At 30.7% G+C, this 11393-nt stretch overlaps 1 protein-coding gene across 2 annotated transcripts; it reads right to left on the reverse strand.

Moving 5' to 3' along the window:
* Positions 1-373: 373 nt before the first annotated feature.
* LOC108331886 (adenine phosphoribosyltransferase 1) lies at positions 374-6525 on the reverse strand. 2 transcript variants are annotated; one of them, XM_017566884.2, is made up of 7 exons: positions 6259-6523; positions 6039-6146; positions 5833-5943; positions 4724-4816; positions 4410-4559; positions 3814-3872; positions 374-613 (listed from the first exon to the last, which is right to left on the reverse strand). In XM_017566884.2, exons 1-7 carry the CDS (start codon positions 6413-6415, stop codon positions 557-559), a joined length of 735 nt encoding a protein of 244 aa, XP_017422373.2. In that variant the 5' UTR covers positions 6416-6523; the 3' UTR covers positions 374-556. The 2 variants fall into 2 exon arrangements, with proteins under 2 accessions (XP_017422373.2, XP_017422372.2); XM_017566883.2 differs by lacking the exon at positions 374-613 and adding an exon at positions 1015-3668 and having other exon boundaries at positions 6259-6525.
* Positions 6526-11393: the final 4868 nt, after the last annotated feature.

Below are 11393 nucleotides of genomic sequence, written 5' to 3' on the forward strand. Positions count from 1 at the left end.
ATTTATTTATTTACAATTTTAGTATCACTCTCAAACTAATTAAAAACATGTTATTATTGATTTAAGCATTTTAAAAGGTAGAGTCTGTTTTTAAACATCGCAACGGTCATCTTAAAATATTTATATAAAAAATTCATTTAATCTTCCAGAGTCAAAATTGAATGATGTTTAAAAAACTAACGGAAAACCATGATAAGATAAATAAAATAAGATGAAGTACAATATAATGATCTTTTAAAAGAACAAAACATAATTCCATCTGTGCATATTACCCAAATTTATAACCACTAGACCGACTCTAATGGTTTTTTCTGTTGATTATTTACTATAAATATAAATTACGAACTTTAAACCAATCAGGAGACACGGAAAATAATAATAATAATAATAAATAATGATAATAATAATAGAGCAGAACTACTCGCAGAAACAACGAAGGTTTCTGCTGCATATCCCATCAAAATATATCTTAAGAAAATCTAAGCAGTCATCAATAAAGCTCCTAACAAGAGCCAGATCAAATCGTCATAACTAAACATAATCACCAGGAAAAAGATCATGCCGCCACTTTCACTAAGACAAATAGCGGCTTGTTTCCCAGCCTATCTCGCCCCTGAAACAAGGCACAAGGAAAAAAGTCAGTGTAATGCGCAATAGCCAGACCAAAAGAATCCGGAAGTTATGGCCTTTCTTTCTATATAGAGAATAGAAAACACCTATGCAGGACCAGAAGTTATAGATTAACCATGCACCGTAATCAGTTGAGAGGAATTCAAGAGGTGACATAACTTCAATGACCCTCCTCCAGCAAGATTAGCAGTACTATTATTTTTAAACCAAACATATTAGATCAAGGCAGGATCACAAACGGTGACCGACAAAGTCCATATAATTTCTCCATTTATTGCCTCTTTTTACTCCAGAATGAAGGAATGGAAGAGAATCTTGGGCAGGCAGGACATGCTACATAATTTTAGGATTTAATTGTAAGGTATGAAACCCGGGTTCTCCACCTAAAATGACCACCGATTGTATAGTTAAAAAAGTGACTTAGAGAAGACTTGTTGTAACCAACTTTAGTTAAGAAAATCTTTCATGTTGAAAGACAGGACACAACTTAGCTTGAGTCAACCTATTATTAAGAAACGTGTGTGCTTTGTTTTCTACTTTGTTCTTCACGTTGCTCTAAGGCGAGTTGTATTCCACTTTATCTATGTGATATTGCAGAAAAGGTTATAAGAGAATTGTAAACCTCACTCATATTTTCTTATCGTCTTAGTTGCTCTGGTCGCAAAATGATATACTAAAATTTATGATTTGGATTATGGTGATAATTTCTCCCTTGTTACCTTGATGATTTTTATTCTTGTTTATGGCTGACATGAGACAATATACCTAGTACTAGCTAGATATTAAAAATATCTTGCATGTAATTTTGAGGAAGAAATCTACATGGAACAACCATCTAATTTTGTTGCTCAGAGGGAGAGGGAGTCTGATCTTGCTTGCAAGCTACCGAAGTGTTACTATGATTTAAAATAATCACCTTGAGGTTGGTTTGGTAAATTTAGTAGCTATCCAACCGTTTGGTAACATAGATCACTCTGTGTTCTTTAAATGCTCACAATTTAATAAGATAACTTGTGTATAGTATTGTGTTGACAAGTAATGATCAAGACAACATCAGGCAGTTGACGCAACATTAGTTCAGAATTCAAAGGTTTTGAAACGATGTCTTAGTCGATTGTGATACTTCTTCGGAACTAAATATCAAAGATGGAAACATACTATCAATATTTTGGAAGAAACGGGCATTCTTATTTGTAAGCTTGTTGATATTCCTATGGACCCAAATGTGAGGTTTCTACCAAGTCAGGGAGATTCCTATAATGATCTAGGCAAATATAGATTAGTTGTGAAATTAAATTATCTAACAAAGACTACAAACGTTTCCTTTCCTATTACTGTTGTCAGTCACTATCTCAATTCACCATGTCATAGACACTGGAATGTAGTTGCTCAGATCCTTGGGTGCATCAAAGGATTGCCTGGCCAAGGGCTCGTTGATACGGACAAGAGTAATGCTAACATCATTGTGTATACAAATGAATATTGGGAAGATCCAGAATAGGCTATTATGTTCTCGTTGGTGGAAACTTTAACTTGAGGAAAAGTAAAAGGTAGACTTTAGCCAGAAGATAAAGTACAAGTATTGGGTAATAGCTAATGCGACTGTGAACCCTTATGGTTAAAGCATTTACTTCAAAACTTGAAGCTTTGTAAGATATATCCCACGACACTTTGTTGTATAACCAATCAACTAATAGAAGTCTAAACATATACAAGTTTTGTGGGCTCTATGGAACAACCTATTGACATGTTGGCGAAGTTCTTACAACCCTAGAAAAGCTTCTATATTGAACGAGTTGGACACAGCTAACATGTATGCTGAGAAGTCTCCTTAATTACAGACACTCCTAACCCGCCCCAGCTGTGACTTCTTTGGAGGTTGCTTAAAATTGCAATCTCAAGAGTTGGTTTAGTCTCACATTAACTAGTAATATTGTTAAGTTAATATATGTAAGTGCAAGTCAGTCCTCACTTTAAAAGACAATTGTATAGTTGAGTTAGACTTAAACTCAATCGTAAGACAGAATCAGATACTATCCTATACCCAATGTTGGATCACATGTATTTACCATCTTGTATGTTGGATGTCCTAGGTATAAAGGATTGTGTTAGAAAGTCATTTTGCAGTCACCACTAGCCTGCCCAAGTTGCGGTCACGTTGGGGTCGCCTTGCAATCTTAAGTGTAGTGATTTAGTCTTGCATCAGTTAGTGATATAACCAAATCAAAATCTATAGATGAAAGGTAATTCTCCCTTTATAAACAAATTTTGTAGAATTTAGTAAGAGTTAAACCCAAATGTTAAGAAAGGAGAGTATTGACCATCATCAGATTCTATTTTTCTTATTAGCTTTCCTAATTATTGCAAATGAGACAAATTATTTGATCCCAGATTCTAGGATCAGTTAGGATTAAGAATTTTCTTTGTTCATGACTCATTTGTATAAATACCTATATTTTTAAAACCAGTAACTGAATAAGTCTAGGGACCAGTTCAAGGCTCCATTGTTCATCATGGTCGAACTAGTATTAATAAATCATTATAATAATTAAATAATATAAAAATAAAAATTAAAAAAATGTAATATCATAATTCTATAATGTTAAAAACTAAAATAAAACATGAATTTATAATTAAGTTGCATTTAAATACATATAAAAAATAAAATACGTCATGTTATCACACTTAAAAATTTCAATAACATTTATCAATATTTATTATTAACAATAAGTTTATATGTAGAATAAAAATAATATGACAAATATTTTAGATTTATTTTTATTTTATATTAAAAAAAAAACATTATCACATTGAACCTAGTAAATCCAATTAGTTTGACAGGTCCTATTACCTAGTACTTAAATCTGAAAATGTCAAATCACATCATTCTCCATTGGTTCAGTGCACAATTTACTTTGCACTAGTTGCCTACACAATAATTTTTTAGATTAATGGCTCCCACAATTTTCAAAGATACAATTCAACTTTACCGTCATTTTTTAGTTTTGCTAATGTCGCTTGAGATCCTAAAATTCCACCTGTAACTTGGCAAGATAATAGCCATCCAGATTTCAGTGTTTGTTTATTTAATTGATATTTGAAGTTGACATGTCCCACATATTTAAAAAATAAATCCAGCCAACAATTAGACAAGGAGAGGATAAATATATGTTAGGGCTGTACCTTCAGCTCTGGTAATTCAATCAGACAAGCACACTCCACAATATGAACCCCAACACGTTCTGCAATAAAGGGAGTAACAAACAAAACAACTAAGAATGTATTGAAATGCTTGTGTTGAGCATTAAACACTATAAAATTAAACATTATAGAATACACTTCCAAGTCAAACAGGTACTTCACTGGAAAAAACAATTTTAGTGGTAGACTAAGAGGGTGCTATTAGGTTCATTACCCAGAAACAAGCTTTTGTCTTCTCATTAAAAGTACATAATACAGGCATTACTTGTCTGAATGTATAAATAAACAGAAAGAAGAAAACAATGAATGCTGAAACACTGATAGTATGGTCTCTTATGTGGTTCAATGATGGACCGAAGTCCATGTTTGGCCATTGGCACAATTCTAAATACATTTTTAATTCACAAAAGAAAAAACACAAGGTCTTTCTAACACGCAAATCATATGAACCAGACAAGAGTAACTAGGTTGGGATGCAAGAACCACTCGTGGATAGCTTTAGGAAGGCAGAAACTAACGTTTACCCAAAATGGGTTTTCCTTGGCTAGCCCAAAATGCAGTAATATTGACAAGTTTACCTAGTAGCTTAATTGCAGCATCTAACGTTCCCCCAGTGGCAATAAGATCATCTATGACTAAGGCCCGTTCTCCAGGTTGTACAGCCCCTACATGCATCTCCATTTTGTCTTTTCCATACTCCAAAGAATACTCTTCTGATATAACCTCCCCTGTAAGTATAATCAAAACATGACCATTCAACAACTAAAAATAAGCACAATGAAGAAGTGCAAAAGTTAGAATTGAGGACCATACACAACACAGATATTCAAAGGCCTCGAACCACAATTATCTGTTAAGTAGGGATTTGAAAAGAAAGGTACAGAAAATATGCCTGGCAATTTATTGGGTTTCCTCATGGGGACAAATTTGGCTCCAATAGCTAATGCAATGGGTGGACCAAATATAAAACCTCTTGCTTCAACACCTGCATTGGGACATAAGTACAGCTATCAGAAAAAATTAGTCACTTATTTTTAGCAGAAGTAAGAGAAAATGCACAATCCAGATTTGTAGCAACACAGATTCTAATTGGTATCTGAGTTTGAATAAAACAAAGATCTCACGTTGGCAATTAGTCGTCAAGAGATCATTCCAGTAAATATTATCAACGAAGTATTTGAAACACATCAAAACAAATATAAAATTTTGACTTGTACCCACAGGAAAGGAAGCAATGCTGCCACCCATCAGAAATTGCAGACTAGAATTGAAAAAAAAATCTTGCAACACCAAAACGCTTAAGAACACAACAGCAAACTCTAATTTATCTAGTACAAAACTCATGGATCAGGATTATCCCAGGCTAATAAAGAATGTCATCTTAAGAGAAAGAAAGGTGTAGAGCTAGAACAGGCCACACATGCGGGACACAAGGCCTTATATCTCCTTAGCCTCAATTGGGATTCACTGTTCCAGTACACGCACAAAAAAAAGTTCGACGTTGCTTAGAAATGAAGCAAGTGATAATTTGTGAACATCTTTGTTGTTTAACCAACTAAGCATCTTTTAGAGACAAAACAGTGAAGCTCACACGAAGGTCAAAGTTAACAACACCAATAATGCATGAATACCTATAATGATTTGACCCTTGGGCTTGAGGCAAATAGAAAGACTTACATAGGGTCCATTATGTAAGATGACAGATCACGTTCCTTACTAACATTTAAGGATCCCTTTAAACCACTATCACACCCTCCCTCTACCCAAATTCGCAATAAATAAGTTGGCTGCAAGAGCAAAAAGGACACTGCGAATGAAAGATCGCAAGTTGATACATATAATAAAGTGTTTTTTACATAACTCTCCGAGTGACAAAATCTAAGTCTCCCCTGGCCCCGGGTTGAGGAAGTGCGACAAAATTAGAAGCGAAAACAGAAACAAAAAGGGGTAAAGCAAAATAATTCGAAACCACGAAAAGAATAAATCAGGAACAATGAGTACCTGCGACAACATTGATATTCTGATCTCTGTACCTCTCAACAAAAAGATCGATGGTGTCTTTGAAAGCCTTGGGATCAAGAAGCAGCGTGGTTATGTCCTGAAACAAAATTCCTGAGACAGACAACAAATGCAGGGTAAAAGAAATTATTAAACGAAAGGAAGGAAAAGAGATGGTTGTGTGAGAGGAGAAGAAGAGAGAGGGAGACCTGGCTTGGGAAAATCAGGGATGACTCGGATTGCAGAGGAGATTCTCTCCAAGCGCGGGTCTTGTTCCTCTTTAGCGTTTTTCAGAGCCATTCTGGTCACTCGTCTAGCTGCCCAACCAAACAAAGACAAAGGAATGTTTTATTGTGTATTGGGAGAAAGACAAAAACAGTAACGATTAGAGAGAGAGAGAGAGAAGGGAATTGATTGAAAGTTCCGTACCGGAAGAAGTGGAACGGCAGAGGACAGTGGACGGAGGGTTGGAAGAAGGGAGTGAGAAAGGGAGGAGCGGAGGGAATCTAGAAGAAGGGAAAGAGGGGAGAGCGGCAGTGACGGCTGACCGAAACGACCACGAAATGGAGCAATTTACAACCCGCATTCTCTTCTTGGCTCCTCACTTGTCACTTTTCGATTACCATAAAATTAAAAATAACCCACAAAAAATAATTAAAATAAAAACATATATTTCTTCTAAGTGCCCAGATTTGGCACACCACTCTATACTCCTACCTCTTAAATTCTGCTTTATTGGAACGCGGGTCAGTTGGCCAATAATAACACCCAAAATAAATAATAATAATGATAAAGAAATTAAAATGGTCGGTGAGAGGGTATTTTGGTCCAACCAAAGATAGTGTGCCTCCTCCCATTTGCCAGTTGATGCGGTAGGTGAAGTGAGGTTCCATTCAATCAGAAATAATATTCTTAAATTTTTTTATTTTTTAGTAAGTCATTTTTAAACATTTTAATGTTATAAAAAAATACATCTATCGCTTTATTCATAAAGTCAATTTCTCGGAATATTTATAATAAATAAAATTAGGCTGAATTATTAACATGTTTTAGCTTTTTAACTAAATTTGTTTTCCATAATAATTTTTTTGGTGAACTGCTTTATTAAAGAGTCAATCCACTCTTATACATGATGAATTAAGATTTTCTAAGCTAGTGATCAAACTAAGATCTGGGGTAGATAAATGTCCAGAATTTAAAAATTAAAAAATAATACTTCGATACAGATATTATTTTTATATTCATTTTAACACTACTTTTTTATTTTTCACTCTTATCTTTTTTATAAAAATACAAAAGTTTATTTTTTAATAGTTATTTTATTTTATATTGTGTTAAATAAATATAAAAATGTATCGTCTTATCATTATTTTAAAAAATAAATAATTATGTTGAAATTTGTATTTTTTTTTTTGTACTAAAATTTGGTTAATGTTGTATACAGATTAAAAAATTTATCAAAAGGTTGTTTCTTAAAAAGAAGGACGTACTCCACTAGTTAGTACTGAACTAAAAAAGTTTTTTATTTGAATAAAAAAATACTCCTACTTATATACTGTGTGTTAAAAGTTGTGGTAAGTGAACCAATTGGATTGCCAAAAATAAATAAAAGAACATGTAGAGATAAAAAAAAATCATAACATTAATTAGAATTAAAAATTTTGGTTAAATAACCCAAAATATAAAGATAATTTAATCTAAATTAGATTTTGAGGACAAAATTTAAACATTAATATATCTAGATTGAGAACTAAAAAGGACAAAAACTAGCAATTAGTATATTACTGTACCACCATCTCTGTGAACATGAAGGAAGTGAAATTTCATGTTTGTACCAACACACTCAAAAATATAAGTTAGGGCAGACATCATTGTTGAGGTGTGATAATATTAACATAATCCATAGAGCTATCTCACACGTCCACACACACACATATATATATATATATATATATATATATATATATATATATATATGTATATATATATATATATATATATATATGGATTTGTTAGCGTATGTTTATTTTTTCAGTTGGTATATTTTAGTAGTGTACTCTAATATATCATGGATTATTATAATCTTTAAGGTTAAGGATATTTTAATAAATTTTATTTTCAAAACTAAAAAAAAAACCCTTAAACTCTTGTTTATCTCTCTCGTTCCTCTCAACCATTTATATTTCCTCTTTCTCACTCTAACATTTTCTCTATCATCCCTACGCTAGTCACAATTGAAAAAATCACAACCAACCCACGACACTACAATTTGTTGCTCTTACTGTGTTCGTTCATTTGTTTCCTAGTTTAATATTAGAGAGCTCTGTTATATATTTTCCCTTCTGATTATTATTAAACTTCGTTTTTAAATTTTAAAATTTTGTTGTGTTACAAACTCCTCCTCTGCAGGCACACCATCATCAATAAACCAATATCAAAATCAAACCAAGCTTAGCCAATTAAAAATTAAGCCAGAAGAATGTAATGGTAAATAAAACCTTTAGCTTCACAAAATCACATAAATAAATTGGATAATTGAGGGAGGTAGATTAGGGTTAGGCGAGTGTTTTTGATTTTTTTCAATTAGGACTAACCTATGGATGACAAAGAAAATGTTGAGAGGGATGAGAAAGGTGAGCAAGAGTTTGGGTTTTTTTTTTTAGAATAAAAATTATTAAAATACCTTTAACTTCCAAGTTAGCAAACCTCTTATATATATATATATATATATATATATATATATTAGAAAAATGCTATTTTAACACACCTAATTTTTTTACATTTATTTGATACTATCTTTCTTTATTTTTAATTTTTTTTCTTTTCGAAAAACTACAAAAATCCACTCTTTTAAAACCATTTTATCTTTATATCCTTAATCTATATATTAACTAACAACAGTAAACATATATATTTATTTGTTATAATTGATAATAAAATCTTAAAAAAATATGTATTTGAGAGTTGAAAAGAGTTCAGAACTAAACCCTTAATAGCACGCACAAACCAGAGAAGCCTCAAGAAACCTCATATTTATAGGGATTGATATATTATAGATACTGTATAACCTTTCCAATAACATAAAATAGAAAATAATGGGTAAAAAAAATTAACACTTTTTTTCTTTTAGAGGTGTTGAAATTGATTAGTTGTCAAAAACTGAGTTAATTTGTTTAAGAGTGAAATTTGAAAAAGTAAATAACTTTTGAATATATTATTATTTAAATTAAAAATGTATAAATAATCAAATTACTTACCCAAATTTTTTTTTACAAAAATTATTATTTCCCTATAACACTTTTTTTTTTCTTTTTTCAATAAATTTATGAAATAATTGTTCGATTTTTCATATATCTAAATATATCTTAGTTGTCTTAAATGGAGATTAAAACACTTCTACATGATCATAAGTTATTTTTCAGAAAGTTTTTTCTTTGTCGTTTTCTTTGTTTGAGTTGGTTTTGTGGGAAGGGATGCATGAGCATGAGTTTTTGGGAGCAAATGAATCTTTACTAATTTATGAGCATGAGTATATTTAAATTGTTTTTCAGAATATCTTATGTGTAGGTGAGAGTAATATAATTAATAGTTCAAGCTTGATTTCTGTTAATTTAATTTCAAACAATATATTTAACTTTAATTTGTATAGGAAAATTACTAGCAAGAGTAGCGTAATGATAATTTTCATAATGAGTTTAAGAATGTCCGCCTTAATTTTAATTATTTATAGAATTTTAATTTGCATAATTTATATTAAACATTAATTAATAAAAATATGAAAAAACATAGTAGGAATCTCAACAAATAATTTGAAGGATTATCTAATAATGTCATCTCTCTATTATTTTATTTCGAAAGTTTAGTCAAGACTCTCCACAACAAAAAAAAAACGTGTTGTAATAAACATGTATTAAATAAAACTTAAAACATTATACTATTTTTAATGTGTCATATTTTGAGGAATTCATTTCATTGCATTTTTAAGTGTTTCTTTGATCTTATGTTATTACTAATTATATTAATCTAATTATTTTATAATTTTCATATTATATTGTTTTGTTTATTTTAATTATTTACTCATTTTCTACCATCAAACTAATTATAATAAAACGTGTGATTGCTGGAGACATGTGTTTTAGGTAATATAATAGTGATAAATAAGATATTTATAATATTATTATAAATTAAAAAAAAATAATACAAATGTGTTAGAACGTAGGATTGAAGTCAATGATCCAAAATTTAGTGAATTCTTTAGAATCTAAAAATTTTCCTAAAATCAAAGTCTTATCAAAATGGTTCGTTGAAATGACTCAAAGAGTCTTAACGTTTCTAGTTCAGATATTAATAATTCAATAAATACAAATCATCCTATTATTTATCTCAAATCTCCATTTATAACTTTTAAAAGAAACTTTTAACTAATATCAAATTAATTAATACTCAATTATAAATAATCACACCTTATTTTTAAATTAATCAATATTAAAATTAATTGTCCGAACTGAACCGACCGTTTACTTCCATAATCAACATTAAAGAAAAATCTTCCTATCCTGTGAAGTTTCTTAAAATAAACACCAGTAATAAAACTTGGTATAATTTAAATTAATTTATTACAATACACTCTCTGTAAGTACTGAAGAGAAAGAAAGTAGAGAGTACCTGCAAATTATTAATTACTCAAATGTTCAATGTTTGTTTTTTGATACATGAACATGATTTGTTTTGGGTGAACCAATTTTATTTGTCGTTGAGCAAGGGTAGGGCAAATCTAGAAACCGTGGAAAAATAGTTTGACAAGTGCACGTGTGAATTTGGATGCTTCGCGTAGCTTTTTTCCAACTTCTCATTCTCACAGTTTCTAGATTTTTAGTATTTTCTAAACAAAAGACTTCAAAAGCAGTAGTCGCTGTTTCTTGCTGCCCAAACACTCATGTATTACCACTCATGTACTTAAAAACTAACATTACATTGTTTTAAGAATATCATAAAAGAGAACAAGAGAGATAACTGTAATTTTATTCACAGATGTGAGAGTTATTTATTGAAAACACAAAAAAGGTGAATGCTTATTAAAACCTTGGGAGTTATGAGTGTTATTTTATAAAAAGCACAGTATATTTGTGTGTGTTTGAAACTTGAAGGATAATCTCAAAGAAGTAAATGCAGTTCCCTTATTGTAAATAAATTATGAGATATCTTTTTTACTTTAATATTCTCTCTAAAACTCCTCAATCCTTTAATCACCAGAAAAACACAATACTAAAAATCACTTTTGACAACTAAATAGTAAGAATTAAAATATTTAAGCTACAATATTGTTCTTATAAATAGAAGGCTTAATATAAAAGCCATGTATTAAAATAGCCCACCATAATTATATTGTTGGTATAACAAAAATTAGTGGTTGAAAGTAAATTGACTGTACTTAAGAAAATCTCACTAACATGTCTAAAAAATTAGGATCTATATTATTAATTTAACTTCAGGCATCGTGTGTTAAATTAAAAAAAAAAATCAAAGAAAATAAAGGAGAAAATTGTGGGTTACATAAGCATTGC

This window comes from Vigna angularis, chromosome 4 (genome assembly GCF_016808095.1).
Source record: "Vigna angularis cultivar LongXiaoDou No.4 chromosome 4, ASM1680809v1, whole genome shotgun sequence".
NCBI classification, from domain to species: domain Eukaryota; kingdom Viridiplantae; phylum Streptophyta; class Magnoliopsida; order Fabales; family Fabaceae; genus Vigna; species Vigna angularis.

Coding starts and splice junctions, on each gene's coding strand:
- LOC108331886 (XM_017566884.2), bottom strand. CDS start 6,415: ATGCGGGTTGTAAATTGCTCCATTTCGTGGTCGTTTCGGTCAGCCGTC. Junction 6,147..6,258: donor CTGCCGTTCCACTTCTTCCG/GTACGGAACTTT, acceptor TTGGTTGGGCAG/CTAGACGAGTGACCAGAATG. Junction 614..3,813: donor TTGAATTACCAGAGCTGAAG/GTACAGCCCTAA, acceptor GCCTTGTTTCAG/GGGCGAGATAGGCTGGGAAA.